Genomic DNA, 19472 nt, shown 5'->3' on the forward strand with positions numbered 1-19472 from the left:
AAAAAAGTATACAAACTTACTTTATCGATCCTACGTGTTAAGCAGGCGGAATTCTACACGTTCCACCCTGTGCCAACTCAACTTTTCACTTTTAGAACGTTTAATTTCCGGATTTACAAAACGACGAAAGTAAGATTTTCAACTTTCGCAACCTAACCACTACTTTCGCCGCCCCGCTGTATGGAGAGACAAAGTGACTTAACCACGAATCAAAACAAAACACAACTTGAGCCGATTTTACACTGGTAGAAAAACGTCGAAAGTAACTTGATGAAACGGCTTATCATTTTGTGTAATTATTTTTTTTGGGAAATAATAGAAACTACGTAGTTTTTGAACGCGAGCTGATTGTATGCAAAATTTAAGTGGTGTACACTGCGAAAAAATGTTAAAAAGGTGATTCATTTCAAAACAGTTTTAGAAGACAGGTTGTGATTCTTCTGAATTAATTTTCTCAAAACCGTATGAAAGTTACTTACGTCGATTTGAAAAAGTAATCGAGAACTGAAGAATTTTTTAATCTAAAAACAATTTATAACCGCTCTGTGACACATTATATCTACCTGTGCGCAGCAATTTGAAAAATTATTTCAGTCCCGCTGCGTCGCGATTAAACCATTAACACAGTGTAGCAGCAGTTTAAAAAAAATAAGATTGTGATGCATCCAGCGTTCGACAATGCCGGCACTAGCAAGGGCCTGGAGGTGTGGAGAATCGAGGTGAGTAACGTAGTTGCGAAACGGTTAGTCGCCCGGTACCCGAGCGTAAGAAAATTGCTGCAGAACACCAAACTGGGGGTTTCCATACCAGATAGTTTTCAATACTTACCACCTGAATAAGGTATGATAGAGCTTCAAAACCAAAATAATGTCAAATTAAAGTGTGCACAATACCTAGACCACTGAGCAATACATAATTGTGGAGCAAGACCAATATATGGTATGCATAGATAGGCGCGAGTTATTCGTTCCTACTCGGGAAGAGTAACACGTGTGTGCCAAGCCAGGTCAATTTCAATTAGACCAGTTTTCTGGGAAAATTAAACTTTATTTTCTGCGATGAGCCGAGTAACGTAAATCTCGGGTTTGGGTTCGGGTCGGGTTTCGGGTTTGAAAACCCGAGACCCGACCATCTCTAGTATCAGCCTAATTAGTTTCGCCGGAAAACCATTTTCAGACATTATCAGCCACAGCTCCTTTCTTTTCACTGAGTCTTACGCCGCCTTGAAATCAATAAACAGCAGGCGAGTCTGCAAGTTATACTCCCGAAATTTAACTAGGATTATTCGCAAGGTAAACATCTGGTCCGTTTTCGAGTGGCGCTCACAAAAATCGAGCGGTCTCAGTCTGTTGAACAGGATGCGGACAGAATGTTTACGTCGAATTCAGCAGGGTAATCCCTCTGCAAATGGCACACTCCAGTCTGTGACATTTCTTGTAGATTGGGCGTATGAAGCCATCCAACCAGTCGGTGAGCATTTCTTCGTCCTCCCATAGAAGTACTCGGTGGATCGACTGGTAAAGCTGCTCATTTCCGTGCTTGATAAGCTCGACCGGAATCTTGCCCTTTCCAGCAGCCTTACAGTGCTTCAGCTCGCTGATAGCCTTTTTAACCTATCCTATGGTCGGCGGGTCCACAGCTTGATCGTCATCATAATTTTCCATTTCGATTTTCACCGTTCAAAAATTGCTGAAAGAGCATCTTCTACCTGGCAGCCATCGTTGTTTTATCGGTCAGCAACTTCCCTTCTCGATCATTGCACATGGAGGGCACTAGTACGGTATTGTGCCGCGCACCATTGACCGTTGCATAAAATCCCCGCATATCGTTCAGATTCATGCTATCTTGCGCATCAGCTACCACACTTTCTTCGTGCTGCCTTTCTCTTCTGCGGTGGGTTCACTTTTCTTCGGCTCTCACTGCCCTGTACCGCTCTCTGTTCTGTCGGGTACTGGCCATAAAGATACGGCTTCTGGCGACATCCTTCATGTCTGTCACTCTTAGGCACTATTCATCGATCCAGTCGCTTCGTCTTTATTGGATTATAACCAGTTTAGCACCCAAGAAATTACCTTGAAAAAGGCCAAAATCCGTGGCCGAAACGTCGGGCAGAATTAAATAAAATCTTTGTAAAACATTAAGACTGAGATAGCCGAATAAATTAGTTATTTTAGGAAATTCATTCAAAAATTCTTCTTAAAATTTTCCTAAGTATTTTTTGAGAGGTGTTTCAAAAAAAATGAACATATAGAGATTTAAGGATTGTTCTATTTCCATTTTTTTTATTCTAATGAACTCTTTAAGAAAATATGTCTAATATTTCGAGTTGCTATGTCAAAGTTCGTTCAAAATTTGTTGTAATGATTTCATCACGAATTAATCCAGCGATTTACCAAAGCATTGAACTTATATTTTTCCTTGATTTCTTTAATAATCTAGCCAGAAATTCATCCAATGATACATGAGGATTTATTTCAGAGATTCATTAAAGGTTTCAGTCAGTGATTATTTGAGCCTTTATTTTATATCAAAAAGGAACTTTTAGATTTCCTCTAGGGAATTCTAACCCAATTCATGAAAATATAACACCATCAAAAGATTCAACCTGGAAGTTCCAGGCTGGAACTCAGCAAAAAACAGGGTAAACAGGTAAAATACTCTGTCGGCAAATGCATTATTTTCATATCTTTTGGTGTCGAAGTGTTTTATACTTAGCTGGTCACGGTCTGCATGCAACTTTATCTTGCCAGGTAGCTTCTCAAATGAGTTCAAGACGTTTTCTGTAAACGGTCCAAATCTTGACGTTTCAAAACAAACCGGGCAATATACCCCTCCCGTAGAAAAAAGTCTACAGCGTTGTAGAAAGTTTCCAAGCAGAATTCCACCACTTGCTAAGCTTAAAAGGGGCAATTAGCAGTCGCCTTCCGGCAAAAGTTTTGGTAATAAGTGCAATCATAAACGATTATAAACGAACTTTATTTATAACGAGGCTTGCTTATCGGATTAAAAATTTTACGATAAAAAGCTGATTTTCGATATTATTGGTGTTCCTATTGATTGTTTATACTTCTCAAAGAACTAATATGCGCAACATCATTTATTCGCGGATAATCAGGATATGTAATCATATTTACGCGTTAAAGAAGCCTCATTCCCGTGAAAATGAAATGGGCGTTTTGCCTGGCTGGGGGGCATTATCCCTATTTACCCTACAGAGACATATCTGCGAACAAGGCCAATAATTCTTTACAGCATGAATTCAGAAACTTATCCTATTTTTCCTCCAGAGTCCTCAGAAAAATTGTAGAAGCTAGAATTCTTTCAGAGTTTCCTAAGCAATGTCTCCAAGAATTCTACCGGAATTTTTAAAATTATGAATTCGTCCAAAGCGAAAACTACTACTTAATTGTGGGCTTCGTGGCCGTGCGGTTAATGTTATCAAGCATTTAGCCACATCGAGTCAAGAAGTGTGGGTTCGATTCCCGCTTCAGTCCGGAAAACTTTTCGTCAGGAACGTATTTCGACTGTGCCACTGGGCGTTGCATGCTAGTCCGTTGTCTAGTGTGGTGCTTTCCTTCAAAGGACGAATCGTCCACTGGAAGCATTAACGTGTCAGTGTCAAATGCAGATAATAATAACAGTGTTTGGATTTTGTTCAGAATAAGCCGATCCAGCTATTCGGAGAGCAACAGTTCGCGAACCATAAAAGTTCGTGCCACAACGCTATCGGAGAGCCCTATGAATGTCTGTTACGTGGCACGAGAGCGTTCAAGAGCAGCAACTCTCACAGACTGGAACAGTATCGAGTAATTCTGGTGATTTATGTTTTGCATAAAATTGATAATAACTTTCATATATTCTGGTAATGCAGCCTTTAACTACCTAATTACAATCTATTGGATCATTGAACACCCCTTTAGTTGCAAGCATAGCACAGAATATGGAAAATATTCACCTCTGTTTCTTGATCAGAATGAGAGTGGGTCAGCGAATGTTTCAAGTGTTGACACACAGTGATCGGCGCCATACAGTGGGTGGTGTGTGTCTGACTTATTTTCGTTCATGGCTCGTTATTTTTCACGAACGGTAAATGTCATGCGTGTTGTATGAATGCAAACGGATAAATGGGATGAAATTATGGCTCGGGTGTCAATGATCGTTAAATCTTCCAAAGCCTAAACAATAATCTTCCAGCAGGTCTTCTGAAGAAAGCTTTCGAATTCGCCAAAATAGCTTGCAAGAAAAAATTATTATTCCAACAGCATCTTTTTCGAATATTATCAAAAGAATCCAAAAGGAATCAGCAAAGGATTTTTTTCAGAATGTGGCCAAAAATTTCATTACAACACCTCCAACCATTGCTCTAGACATGGATCACTGAGAAAATACTTCAGGATTTTTTCCTAACATTCTTCTTAACTTTCTCCAAGAAAATTCTCGAATGAACGTGAGGATATAAACTAAAACGAAGCAATGATGCGAAAACTTTCGAATGTTTCATTCAAGTATTCAGTATTTAGTTTTTTTTCTATGGACAAATAATCCACTTACCCTATTGATAAGTATTATTGAACACATCAAGTTTGAATTCTGTAGTGAAACAAGCAAATAAATTACCGTACAAGCTGGCAAACTTTTATGCAAGTTAACTGAAATCATTGTATATTGCACTTTTAATAGCCAATATCTCATAAACTAGATCAAAAATAAACCATCAGAAGTTTCTATACCCTCGAGCTGTTTAGTGGAATACCTTTATATAAATGAAAAATATGCCTACCAAGCGGTCAGAGCACAGTATTTTCATCTATCTGAAAAGATCCATCGTAAGCAAACAGAAGGACGTGGCATTTCTGAAGAAGCTTTTCATTTATTGATCAGAAGTTTTTGAAACGCTTTCTGAGGGTGCATACTAGGAAGTATAATATGATATCATAATACTAAATATGGCCCTTGAAAAACTGTCTAGCTTGTGGATTTTGATCCCATCCAAAAATACAGCAAGCTATCAATTTTGATATCTTTATCTTTAGAACAGTTTGTATCACGAACAGCATTTTGCTATCCCATAGTAGCAATCCAAACAATGATAGCGAGATAAGATAATATAAAGGTTTTCCATTGAGTGCACCACCGTTAACCCATATAGGCCTGAGTGAAAGCAAAAATACTAAAACCCTTAACGGATTCAAATATTTGTTTGTCAGTATACTGGCCCACATATCTAGTTTCTAGAAGTGGCCAGAGGCACTCGGGAAAACTCCTGTAGCCGGAGTTATTGCTGTTGGTTACTGGATCAAGTCGGGTAGAAAAAGGCGATTTTTTGGAACATGCCAAGTTATCTTTGTTTATTTCCAATGGCAATCATCAATTTACATAAATCAGTATGATCTGATATACAAAATTATAAATAAATAGTTTTGCACCGTTTAGAGTGTACCAGATGCGGCCACTCGGATTCAATGCCGGTAAAAAATAAGCACCATGCTATCAATAGTTCTGCACTTGGATTTGCACTACTGTTGAATCTTGACAAAATCAAGGTAACAGCACTTGAATACAACGTTGCATGTTTTGATTTGAAATAAAAAAAAAGTTAAAACCAACATTTCCGCCTGACCCAGATTTGAAGCACCAACCTTCGGCGTGCAAGTCTAGTGTCTTACCTCGACACCAACTCGCATCTGTTGAAAGGGATTGAATTGACCTCAATCACTTTCTACAACGAGCTGTCAATGATTGCTCTCATACAAAAGACATGATGTTCAAAATCAACGACTTTTCACTTCAGAGTCTAGTTCTAGAGACAGTAGAGCAAATCCAAAGTTGAAACTCTTCAAATCATGGTGATTGGTGTTTTGAATTGAGTCAAGTGATCAATCTATTCAATCGAACGTGCTGATTTTTTACCGTGCTGGAGAACCGGCTCTAGATTTGTTAGGTATTGAACCGTTTAAAATCTCTATAAGTATAGTTCGAACAAAATAGTTCACTAAAATGTGTTCCCATAAGCTTGACACATATCTTAAGATACGAATTGTGCAATTTATCATAAATTTGAGGCATCCCGGGGACCCGAAAATGATCATTTGTAGAATCTATCAACTGCAGTTGACATAATTATTCAATTTAATCGATTATCAGAAGGTTTACGCTGATGCGATTTTTTTAAAACTCCTTTATATAGTGGCCACATTATAGTCGGTTCTGGAAATTATCTGTGACTTGAAATTTGCTTACCTTCAGGGGCACAGAAGCACAGAACCCTTGTCACCCGACCTGACCCAGTGGTCCACCGCAATAACTCCGGCCACAAGAACATTCCCGAGATCCTTTGACCACTTTTAGAAACTAGATATGTGTACGGGTATACTGACAAAAAATAAATGAAATCCGTTAAGTATTTGCTGAGCGGTGAGAGTTTTAGTAATTTTTCTTTCACTCAGGCCTATACGGGTTAACTCCTCAAACCAGTTAACGTTTGTGTACAAATTTTGAAACCAAGTCAAATAGAACCACCAGATATAAAAGCGTACGGGTAAACCTAACTTGAATCAAATTAAATTTACGATAACGGCCTTGGAAGCTACGACAAGACCCACTCATCAAAAGAATGACTAAAACCTTTCCGCTCAACTGACGACGAACGCGCAGCGGGTTGAAGACTTCCGTACGACAGGCGTACTCCCCCTGGACCAACCGCAATCAGTGCGGCATAAATGAATGGCGACCATTCACTCTCCCGCCTTCCAGTTAGTTAACCCATGTAAAACCCAAACGATCGTCCATATACACTTCCGTGCAAAAAATTGGGGTCACCCCCTGTATAAAAATATAAAGTGTTTTGTCCAAATATCTGTGATAACACGTCTAACTATACTGTCCATTAACGCATAATTGTCCCATGTGCATAGGAAACCGAGCATGGAACTGACATGCATTTATGGGCAGTATAGTTCTCTATGGTTCATTCAAAAAGCAATGAGTCACTCTAACTTTATAGATATTTGCATCGAAACTTTTTTTAATTTTGTTAAAATGCACTGAAAAAAACATGGCTAATTTCCTCAGAACCGCAAAAGTTTGGAATCACTAGAACTTAAAAACATGAAAATTCTGTAAAATCTTATTGGTATGTCCGCACTATTATTTAGATTCAAATAAGCTATAGACTATCGAATGTAATCGAAGGTTGGTAGAGATATTAACAAAAATATGTAAATCATTGCATTGCAGGTGATCGAAAACTTTTACACGTTACATGCACCGTACTGAGAAGTGACCCAAAATATTCACACGATTACTTAAACGGCTGTTTTATTGATTTTGAATAGTTTTAAGATTTTTCCTCCAAGTTTCGCAAGTGTTAAGGTTCCTATTCCTATTCCTATCACGGTTCTAATAATTTAGTAGAAAAACAATTAAAGAAAAATGTTCTCAATATATATGATGTAAGATTTAACTAAGCCCTATCGAATAATTGTTAGAGAGCATAAATAAGACGTGCTATCACAGAGATAAAAAATAAAAAAAATTTCAGTGCGATAACCCCAAACTTTTGTACGGGACTGTATACACTTTGATATCCAATGACAATCACTCGTAACGCGTCACTAACCATCTCTCTATCCGATCGTCTCGTTTCAGAACTTCGAACCCGTTCCAGTGGCGAAAACCTCCTATGGGAAATTCCACACCGGCGATTCGTACATCGTCTTGAATGTAAGTATTAACTCATATCGTATGAATCATATGTAGTTCAGATTTTCGGTGATATGCAGAAACCGAATGGAGCTATCTTTGCTCGAAAATTTACTATTGAATTGGTTAAATTTTTAGATAGCCTGCAATTTTATGGATTAAAATTGTGGAAAATTCTTCAGTAAATGGTAAACAGGATAAGTAGAAAAATCAAACATTCAGATCCAATAATACTAGGCAACAGTGTTTCACGCACTTTGACCATTTGCAATGGATTTGATTGCGTTTGATCCGCCGATTTTGAATCTGTCATCAAAATTTTTGTAACACGTGCAGTTTTGAGAAAAAAAAACTGTGTATTGTTCAGTAAATTGCACATTTGCTTGGAAATTGAACTTTTTGGTTTCACATCAATAATTATTGATTATACTCGCTCATAAAAATTATTGTAAAGAGTGTATGAAATAGCCTTCGATAATACTTCGATTGTATATACCCTAAATCTTTGTATACCCATTTCCATGAACAACCAACGTTCGTTTTAAAACTTTAGCATGGCTTTTATTGAATATGTATCGCATAGCAACATCATAGCTAGGGTGATTCAAATATTAAAAATGTTTGAAAATCCAATCTCCCATATGCTCCTTACCATCCTTACCATAAAAATAGTTTTTTGTGAAATTTTCAGCTTTCTAGGTGATGATTTACAGGTGGCCCAAAGACAGAATAGGTTTATATGAAAATTACTATGGAGAAATTATATAAATATTCCAAACACGCTAGTACTGCAATGTAAGTACAAACTTATCATCCCATATTGAAAACTCATTCTTCAAACCTCAATGAAGGATTTTACTGAAGAAACAAATCCCTTTTGAGCTAATTTTGTTTGGGATTTTTGTATATGTTTGCAGGACCATAATCCCATATTAAGCTAAATAATAGCAAACAAACTCATGAATATCTCTTCTGCTATCCCTTCGGATTGAGCAAATTTCTTTATTATGGTTTGAATAATGAGTATTTATTATAGGATAATAAGTTTGTACTTACATTACAGTACTAGCGTGTTTGGAACACATCTCAAAATTTCACCATAGTAATTTCCATATAAACCTACTCTGTCTTTGGGCCACCGAGAAAGATGAAAATTTAACAGAACACTATTTTTATGGTATGGATGGTAGGAACATATGGGAGATTGGATTCTCAAACATTTTAAAATTTTGAACAGCCCTAATCATAGCCCTCCAAATATGTAAACTCAGCACAGTTAAAAAATCACAACGAATCTTATTTTCCTGGACACGCGATTTTCTAGCTGATCATATGTTTATTTTTAAACCTTAAAAGCCCGAGACGAATCTTGATTTTTAAATGGCCATAATTCGGAGAGCAGAAAATAAAAAATAAATAAAATAAATTTTGCAGTCAATGCAGTTAGTTAGTCTTACAATCCATGGGTGAGACACCCCCCTGACACCTCCCCTTTTCCCAGGTAACGGAAAAGTGTGGACACGAGGGGTCTAAAATTTGCCTCAAACGGATATCTCAACATCCAAATGAGTTAAAAGATGGTGTCTTCGGCAAAGTTATTTAGCAGATCAAGGGCTATCTAGTGATGAGAAATATGACTGAAAATTTATCCGCTAGGTGGCGCTAGTGACAAATTTCATTAAACCATCTGTATCAAAAGATCCTTATCAGCTAGAAGGTTGGTGTCTACGGCAAAGCTGTCCAGCAGCTCAAGAGCTATCTGAAGGTCAAGAATCTGATTGGAAATTAATCCGCTTGGTGGCACTATTTAAAAAAATCTCCAATGTTGCCTACCTCAAGATCCTTATCAACTGGAGATTGGTGTCTTCGGCAAATATATTCAGCAGATTAGGCTATCTGGCGGTGAAGAGTCTGATTGGGAATTCATCATCTAGGTGGCGCTAGTAAAACTAAATTTTCAATCTTCTATTTTTCAAGATCCTCATCAGCTAGAAGGTTGGTGTCTTCGGCCAAGCCGTTCAACAGATTAAAGGCTATCTTGTGTGTAACATACTTCGTACAATCTTTTGTATCTCAAGATTCTTAGCAGCTGATCATAGACTATCTTATTGAGCATTCAATTGCTTGATAGGGTAAGAGCACTAATTTTTTACCCATTCATACGATTTTGGTCTACTTTATATGAAAATCCGAAAATTGGCACCGAATTCTTGTAGGTTGACAATTAGTGCTTTTCCCCTAACGCTAGTAACATTTTTTTCTTCAATTTCCGGTATCTCGATATACATTGGGATTCCATTTTTGGCATGCTCTATTTTTGGCACACCCCTAATTTTGCCAATAAAATGGATCCGTTTTTGGCAACATTTTTGAATACCATCAAAATTTATATCTCGTTTTTCAATACAATCGTGTCTTTTGCTTCAGACTTTTATAATACAGCTCAGTTTCACATCGGCCACATTCCAAGGCACCTTCGTCGATATTTTCCGAGATCCCAGCTATTAGGGCTCCCGTATGAGCGTTCCATGGCGTAATTACTGCCTAAGGGTATCTCAAATAGAGTTCCAATGTCTTTCCTCAGGCATACATACTGTGTGATCAGCCCACTTCAGTCTGCCACTAGGTACACTTAATAAAAACCACTTTTCTTCAGATTTGAAACAACGCGATCGAGCAAAGCACACATTTTGTCTAGGCTTTTCAGCTCACAGTTCTTATCATTGTGGAATTACATGCATTGCATATGCAAAAGTATATCGCTGTAGTAGAAACAAATTCAGCAAAAAGTTGTGTATTTTAACTTTTGTGGATCGTTTTGAAATAAATTGCGTTATTCAAGTATATTTCATAATATAAATTATGGCAGAAGCTAGAAGAATTGATGAACGATTTCTATTTTTGGCCTATACGTTATGTCGCTTAGTTTATTATTTGGAATTCTTCAAAAACACGAGAAAAAAAGGTGCAAATATTGCGAAATATGCGAAATAATACGATGACCCGAAATGTGAAACAAAATGTATCGGTTGCATTACTGAGTTTCACTGTTTGTCTATGTTATGAATATGTAAATTAATCTATTTTCGTTCATTATTTTCAGTTTTTGCTGGAAATTCTGTATGACGATCAATTTTCCAAGAGACAATCCAACATTATATACTAATGTTGCTCTGGCTGAAGTGAACTGCGTACCATATCATTAATTTTAATCAAGGATACTAGCCACACAAAATAATCAAAATGTTTCTTACGAGATCCTGGCGATCTCTAGCTAGGTTTAGAAGTTTCCTAACTGCATCCTGCAGAACCCTTTTGGGATTAGGTTCTACTAAAGGGCGTCTGGGACTTTTCAGCGAATTCTCAAGGATACTGTGTTGAATCTGGGGATTCCTAGTGGACTCCAAGGTTTTCTTGTGGGATTCTAGGGAACCTAGGGATTACAAGAAAATTCCTGCGATTTATAGGACGTTCTTAGAATTTCTAGCGGGATACTAATTATACCTTGGGAGACTTAAGATTTTTCAGCAAAATCTCAGTGGAATCTCAAGAATCTAAGCCATAGCCTCAGAATTCCCAGCAAACTCTTGGGCATATGTAATTTCCTATCGGAATCCTATGCGATTTTCTGATAATTGTAAGCGGGCTCCTGTTGATGCCTAGCGTTGATGCTTCAAAATTTAAAATGATAAGAAACTTATTTGTGTATTCAACGAAGTTATAAGTTGCATTTATGGATCATGAGGACTTCATGCGGACCGCATATCGCAGGTTGAGCACTACTGTTCTATACCTTTTTGAAATCATTTCTCTTTGAACTTCACATCCAAATTTCTATAAAGAAAAAATCCTATAAAACGCTGTTAACTCTGTTTTGAAAAATACCATAAATTTTGTGTACAGCAATTTTAACACAGAAATCAAAGGAGCCATTCTCAACGTAGTTTGCTTGATTATTATGAAAATTTATTGGCTTTTTTCGGTGAATACAATACCTATACTCAAAGTGAAAGGGAGTAACGAAAGTAATGAAATGACAAGATGGATAGAATCACAAGCGAGCGATAAGAGAAATAAATAGAAGTTGAAAATTTGTTTACCAGAGGGCTATCCATCTTGTTTTACCGGCTTCTGTTTTGGCCCATTCGATTTCGCTTATTTCACTATATAAGATTCTCATTGTTGACACAAGAGCAATAAAAATACAGTAGTTTCTTTCTGAGTGCTTTGTGTCACATATTTCGTTACGTAAAATGCGTCAAAAAATGAACAAAATCTGATTTTGTTCATTTTTTGACGCATTTTACGTAACGAAATATGTGACACAAAGCACTCAGAAAGAAACTACTGTATTTTTATTGCTCTTGTGTCAGTGCTTGTGATTTGCTCAAACGGGTTGTTCCAAACCAGAAAGAATTATTTTTATAAGGTGTATTCATTGCCGACAGACTCAAGTGGGCTGGTTACACAGTATGAATGCCTGAGAAAAGATGTTGGAGCTCTAGTTTGGATTCTCACAGAGATTAATGACTTCATGAAATATTGCGATCACAAGACCATCCAGAAGTAAATAATCACATGCGAGATCTCTAGTCATTGTTAGAATTTGATGAAATATCGACAGAGATGGTGCTCTGGAATGCGATTAATGTGAAGCTGGCTTCCTGTTCAAATAATTAAAACTAAACACACGATGATGTTTACAAAAATTTACTAATTTTGATGGAGTTAAAAAATGTTGCCAAAATCGGGGGGTGCCAAAAATGGAGCATGCCAAAAACGGAGCATGCCAAAAACGGAATCTCACTGTATTCATAATCTTTATATTGAGTTTTGGTTGTATCAAAGGTTGTTTTTTTATAGCTTCCCTTATGAAATTGTTTTATTTTCTGCTGAAAGATTATGCTGTAATATACATCGCTCAACCTATTTGGAAGTTAAAAGTTATTATGTAAGTTCAAAGGATTTTTTTGAATAAAAATAGGTATTTTCAACGCACTTTTATCCCCTCGATAAAATCAGAGCTGTGGCAGAATATGATAAACATACTCTCATGATGTGTTGCGGATCATGATTGATACAGAGAGTGATAAATGAGAGATATTCTCACTTTCTCAGAAATCAACCCCTGCCCCTGCGGTTTATTTTTCAAAAGCTCCCAAAACCATAAATTCGCGTAGTTTTCTGTGTTTAAATCTCATAGAAAAAAAACTTGAAAAAAAAAGTTGAGTTCAAAATATTAACATTTAGAAGTGACGCAAGCGATTTGAAGGTCAATTTTCATGTTATAAAAAATGACCTTCAGCGAAGGACAAATATCAATTTGTCTGAAATCAAAATAAGTCTTAGTTAAAAGTAGTTTTCTCAAAAATGTTTCTCATTTTACTGAAAAACTCATCTTTGTTTGACCATAACTTCATAAATACTCATCCAATTCTAAATCTGTTTAAAGACTGGACTCGGAAAACATGAGATACACAAAAATGATCACCAAAAATTCATTTTAAATCCTTCTTTTAACTTCTTAAATTTATTTATTGAATTTCCTCGGCCCAGCTGAATGCTTTAACATTCTCTTAACACCGCTCATAAGATCTCGGGCGAGGCTTTGCCCATCTTTCTAACACAATTTCTCCTAGTTTTTCTTTGAATGTTTTTTTCCGCTTTTCTTCAACTTCTTCTTCATTATAGCCTAAATCTTTTCGTTCAGACGAAGTTCTGGTGCATTTGGCGGGTTCACCTGCTTCGAGACCACATTAACGCCCTTCGCTTCGTGCCAATCCATTACAGGCTTGGGGTAATGGCACGAAGTGAGATCCGGCCAGAACAGCGTGGGACCACGGTGAGAGCGGAGGAAGGGCAGCAAGCGCTTCTGCAAGCATTCCTCTCGATAAATCTGCTTGTTTATGGTGCCGGTTATAACGAACGGCTTGCTGTACCATCCGCACTCGCAGATCGCCTGCCACAACAGGTACTTTTTCGGGATTTTGTCCATCTTTCTCTTCCGGAACTTTTCCGGAACCTCTATGCGGGACGTACCGACAAAAAACTCGAGGCCGGGAATTTGATTGGTGTCCGCCTTGATGTATGTCTCGTCTTCCATGACGAGACGGCCTGGCTTGACCAGCCACTCACGGTACAACTTCCGCGCAAGCAATTCGGCCACCGTGTTTCCCTTGTCAGTCCGGTTTGGCGCCTTCCTGATCTTAAGGTGACACATCTCGGAATCCAAACATGGCAGGCACAATGGCCGGCTTGTGCCCCTACTCACGATTTCAAAGGGACTAATCTTCTGAAATAATGAGAATACAAAGTCAATCTTCTTATTTTAAGCTTTCTGCTAGTGCACAAAGCTAAAATAGAAATGGCAGTGTAGTTTGATGCTTCTTTCGCGAGATTTGTGCCTTTAAAGTTTTGGTACATTATAGAATTTTGATTCCTTAAAAACACGTAGCTAAGCCCGCTTCATGATCTGCTGGATGAACCAATTCGACGAATTGACTTTTTTGTCCACGTTTCGGGTGGAAAGGTTCGGGTTATTCTTAAAGTACTGTCTTATATTCCGCGCCTCCTCTGGATATTTCGTTTTCGGTTTCGGCCGCTTCCAGCGCGCCGCTCGATGGTCTTCGTCTCCTAGAACATCTTCACAACGGGACACGGTGGAATGGTGGATTCCAAGCCTTTTGCCGATCCATCTGTGCGACTTAATTATCGATCGACGCGCCCAAGATTTGCTGGCGAAGCTCTTCTTGTTTCGAATGCATCTTGTAACTTGTACTTGACAGATCGCGATAAAATTTTGCACACATAAACATAACACTCTAAACTAGTATTACCCAAAATTTAATTAATTTCTACCGACGCTATGAAAAGTTGCACCCAAAACAAAGTGTCGCATTTTTACGCGTCCAATCTTTACTTGCATTTGAAGCTTATTGTATACGACACATTTCCCTATAATGGTTTTAACCTGAGACGAGACTCGTCTTCTTTTTCTGCGATTGCTGAGTTTTTTCCTTATTCCACTCAGTGTTTACATCAATCTTGCGCAAGCCGTTCAAGCTCTCACATGACCATCTCAGCGTTTGCATCACACCGAATCATGAACGTCATTTTGAGTGAAATTTCTTGCCAGAAAACGTAACAGACATTATAAACAACTAGCCTTGTGTTTAGATTTATCAGCATCTTTGGAAAAACTGACTGACTGAGGTTTTAATAATAGTTTATTTTGACTACAATACTTTTCACTTTTCCAGCCATAAAAACGACGGGCTGCATTTGACGTTTCGTGACAGTGGAATCTAAGCTGCATATGACGTTTATAGTTTTCCTCTTCCCGAATCTCTCTCATGTTTCGACCAAGTTATTTAACCAAAACTGATTTTTGAACGAAAAATGACATTTTTTTTTTCAAAGCTTTATCAGTCAAACGTTATTTCTTAAGCTGAAACTCATTTGTTGAACCGTTAGAAGTTCTTCGATTCGATTTTAAAACAAGAGGCTATATAAAATTTGGTTTTATCATAAAAAAAGTAATTTCGAGAAGAAAAAATTAAATAATTCAATTTTCTTAAAAATATTATGTTTTTGGGTAGATTTTGTTGAACAACTAAGTCAAAACCAGTTTTTAAGTAAAATGTGTTGTATACACAGTTTGAAAACAAATTAATTAACATCAAACGCATGTAAAAAGATTTGGAAGCGTTTTAGTATTCATGGCGTTATGGTCAAACAAAGATGAATTTTTCAGTAAAAGAGCGTTAGCGTTAGCGTTAACGTTAGCGTTAGCGTAGTTAACAAAGATGAATTTTTCAGTAAAATGAGCAAAAATTCGGGGATAACTATTTTTAATAAAGATCAAATTGATGTTCTACTAAGTTTTCATATAGATTTGAAGATAATGGTGCTAAAACTTCAAAAATTGGTGAGAAAATAATGAATTTATGGTGACTTCACTGAAGCTCTTTTTTTAACTTGAAATACACCATCAAGCGTTTCTACGCCACCTTTGATTCTTAGTATTTTTGGCTCAAGCTTCGAGGTTTATCTTTTGATGTGATTTGAATTCAAAAGGACACACGAATTTTTGGTTTTGAGAACTTTCGAGAAAAGAGCCGTAATTCCATGAACCAATTGATGATCCGAGCGGCACAAAAATTGAACTTTTCGAACGTTTCAAGCTAATCTTTTCCCGCTCATGACTCCCTCCCAATTTTGAGTAAGAAAAATCAATATATTTTTGATTGTTTATCGATAGTTACACTATTAGATCATCAAGTAGGATATATGAGTGTTCTAATAAACTTATAATATTTATCCAATATGTTACAATATCAAACTGGACACTATGAGTCTCAAAGGGTTATAATATGATTTTTTTGTGAATTAAATTCATTTTTTTCCAACGTGTTACAAAAAGTCTGAACAGATTCGAACTGATTGTTTCAAATGAATTCAAAGCTAAGGAGATCTTCCTAATAGAATTGGTAGTCAAAATGTAAGATAAGTTATCTTTGACTTGAGAAGTGTCAATCAAACAGGCTCAATCAAGCTCCATCAAAATACTTTCCATTGTAGACCAAACAGTCCAAGAGTGGAGTTCTGTCCTGGGATATCCACTTCTGGCTGGGCTTGGAAACAACCCAGGACGAAGCCGGATCGGCCGCTATCCTCAGCGTCCAGCTGGACGATCGGCACAACGGAGCGCCGGTTCAGCACCGCGAGGTGCAGGACCATGAATCGAGCCTATTCCTGAGCTACTTCCCCGGTGGGGTTCGCTATGCTGCGGGCGGAGTAAAGAGCGGTTTCAACGAGGTCGAAACGAATGCCGCCGGCGAGAAGCGCCTCTTCCAGGTCAAGGGTTCGAAAAATGTTCGCGTAAGACAGGTACCGCTTGCTCTGGCTTCGATGAACAAGGGTGATTGTTACATTTTGGACGGAGGGTACGAGATCTACGTTTACGTTGGACCGAGCGCCAAGCGGGTGGAGAAGATCAAGGCAATTAGTGCCGCTACGCAAATTCGAGACCAAGATCATGCGGGCCGCGCAAATTTGCACATCCTCGGTTGGTTATTACTAACGTGATGTTTTGATGCTCGTAAACTGTAATTTATTTCTTCGATTGTAGATGAATTTGCTAGCTCGGCTGAACAACAGGAGTTCTTCGACGTTCTTGGTGAGGGATCGGCCGATGAAGTTCCCGAGCAATCGGAATGTGATGATACGTACGAGCAAGCTGATAACAGCACCGTTAGCCTGTACAAGGTCTCAGATGCTGGTGGCAGTTTGAGTATCGACCTTGTAGGAGAGCGGCCCCTAAAGCAGAACATGCTCGATTCCGATGTAAGATCGTATTATTTAAGAACAAAATCCTGTTTCTAATACTCGTACTTTCAGCAGGACTGCTTCATTTTGGACGCGGGAGCTTCAGGAATCTTCGTTTGGGTTGGCAAGGGTGCAACTTCCCAGGAAAGATCGCAATCAATGATCAAGGCACAGGAGTTCATCTCAACCAAAGGCTACCCAATGCACACACAAGTTCATCGTGTGATCGAAAATGGGGAAACAACGGACTTCAAGCAGTACTTTGCCAGCTGGAAAGACAAGGGAATCAATCACACCCATCTCATCAAGGCTGCTATGGATGACGACAGTTCCGTGGAAGGTGAAGAACGTGAATTCGATCCGGAGATTCTGCACATGTTCAAGAAAAATGGAGGTCGAGCTCTTGGATTCATGCCGGATAATGGTCAGGGTGAAGCTGAGGTCTGGCGTGTAGAAAACTTCGATCTGGTTCCGATTGAACCACAAACCTACGGCATGTTCTTCGGAGGTGATTCGTACGTAATCAAGTACGAGTACCAAAACAAAAGAGGTGGCCATGGCTTCATCATCTATTACTGGCAAGGTAAGCAGTCTTCACTGGACGAAAAGGCTTCCGCTGCCATTCATGCCGTTCGTTTGGATGACGAACTTAACGGTAAGGCCATTCAGGTTCGTGTAACACAAGGTCACGAACCCAGGCATTTCTTGAAAATTTTCAAGGGTAAGCTAATCAACTTCACCGGTGGTCATGCTTCCGGCTTCAAGAACATCCACGATCATGACACTTATGATGTTGACGGAACTCGCCTTTTCCGAATCCGTGGCACTTGCTCGGATGACGTAAGAGCTGAACAACTCCCTGAGACGGCCAGCTCTCTCGCCTCCGACGACGTATTCATCTTGGAAACACCTTCGGGAACCTATGTTTGGCATGGCGTCGGAGCTTCTGATTTGGAGAAGGATATGGCAGCTAACATTGTGGGAACCATCTCACCGGATGCGACCCCACAGATCATTGACGAGGGCTCTGAGCCCGCAGAATTCTGGGCAGCACTTGGAGGAGAGGGTGAATACGATCGTGAACTAGACCCAACCGGCGCTCCGTTCCTGACTCCTCGTCTGTTCCACTGCAGAATCCTGTTTAACAAACGACTCCGCGTCGAAGAAGTGCCACATTTTGAGCAAGAAGTGAGTATCAACTTTATCTATTCTCAGCCGAAACACTAATTAACCCTTCCCTCAGGACCTCAACGTAGACGACGTGATGGTGCTGGATGGTGGCGACGAGATCTACGTCTGGATTGGAAACGGAGCTACCGAAGAGGAACGCACCAAATCCATCGACATGGCCAAGCAGTACATCCGAACGGACCCATCGGAGCGGAACGAGGACACGGTGCCGATCGTGATTCTGAAGCAAGGCGAAGAGCCTCGCAGCTTCAAGCGGCTGTTCCCCGCCTGGGACGATGGTCACTGGGAGGTTCGTCACTGAAACCCCGTTCGTTTTGTTAACCTAGTTTAATTTATATTATTTTTCCTCTTAAGAACCCTTATACCACTTGTCTGTTCAGCTCTCGTGACGTTGGAATGTTTCGATTGTAGCTCGTCTGTTGTTGAATTGGGTAAAAATTGGGTTTGCACTTGCTAACGTTTGTTTGGTTTGCCTTCACTAACTCTCTAAGTTTCGATCAATGTCACTTTCCTTAGAAACCTCAATATAATTTAGCTTGATCCTGCTTGACCTAGATCTAACCCTGTAGAACAGCCCTCGTCAATCTGCATGTACTAAGTATCTTGGGTGTTCTAAATTTATATTCATAATAGTAACACTCCATTCATATACTTTTCCACAGTCACAACCATCATACGAGAGTATTCGCCAACAGATACTGGACCAAAATCAGCCAAAAGAGTAATATATGAACAAAACAAACACATTATTTCGACCCGCACAAACTTTATCCGTACTTAACTATGTTGACCTATGCGTGTTGACCAAATATTTATGATCAATATATTTTATCATGACAAGTCGCATTTGCCTCCAACTTAGTTATCCGAAATTTCCGTTAATTGGTATCCATGAACGACCATGAATATACACCGAAGGCTTCCCGGTTATTCTTTTTAAATCATGACAAAAGACGTTACTGTCACGTCATAAGTATATTTGCCGAAGTCGAGTTGAGGATTACATTCATTCTGCTTTTTTGAATTTTAGGCCCCCGATGTGAATTATTTTTGACTTTGAATAGGAATGCCTTCTTTTTATGATGTGCATAAACACTACTAGAACATCTTTTCCTATTTAAGTTATATAGTTGCTGTAACTGAAATTGTTTCAAGTAAATTTAAGATACAACAAGACAGTCTTCTTATTCTGTGTAATTTTTGTCAAAAAAATAAAATCATCATACTCCAAAATATAAAAAAAATGAAAGTCA

At 38.6% G+C, this 19472-nt stretch overlaps 1 protein-coding gene across 4 annotated transcripts; it reads left to right on the plus strand.

Moving 5' to 3' along the window:
• Positions 1–504: 504 nt before the first annotated feature.
• LOC5567447 (gelsolin) lies at positions 505–19063 on the plus strand. Of its 4 annotated transcripts, XM_021852295.1 has the most exons (8): positions 505–719; positions 7648–7722; positions 16282–16768; positions 16832–17046; positions 17101–18216; positions 18272–18508; positions 18574–18650; positions 18882–19063. In XM_021852295.1, the coding sequence occupies exons 1-7, from the start codon at positions 660–662 to the stop codon at positions 18628–18630; spliced, it is 2247 nt and encodes a 748-aa protein (XP_021707987.1). In that variant the 5' UTR covers positions 505–659; the 3' UTR covers positions 18631–18650; positions 18882–19063. The 4 variants fall into 4 exon arrangements, with proteins under 4 accessions (XP_021707987.1, XP_021707986.1, XP_021707985.1 ...); XM_021852294.1 differs by having other exon boundaries at positions 18574–19063; XM_021852293.1 differs by lacking the exon at positions 18574–18650.
• Positions 19064–19472: the final 409 nt, after the last annotated feature.

This window comes from Aedes aegypti, chromosome 3, assembly GCF_002204515.2.
Source record: "Aedes aegypti strain LVP_AGWG chromosome 3, AaegL5.0 Primary Assembly, whole genome shotgun sequence".
NCBI lineage: Eukaryota > Metazoa > Arthropoda > Insecta > Diptera > Culicidae > Aedes > Aedes aegypti.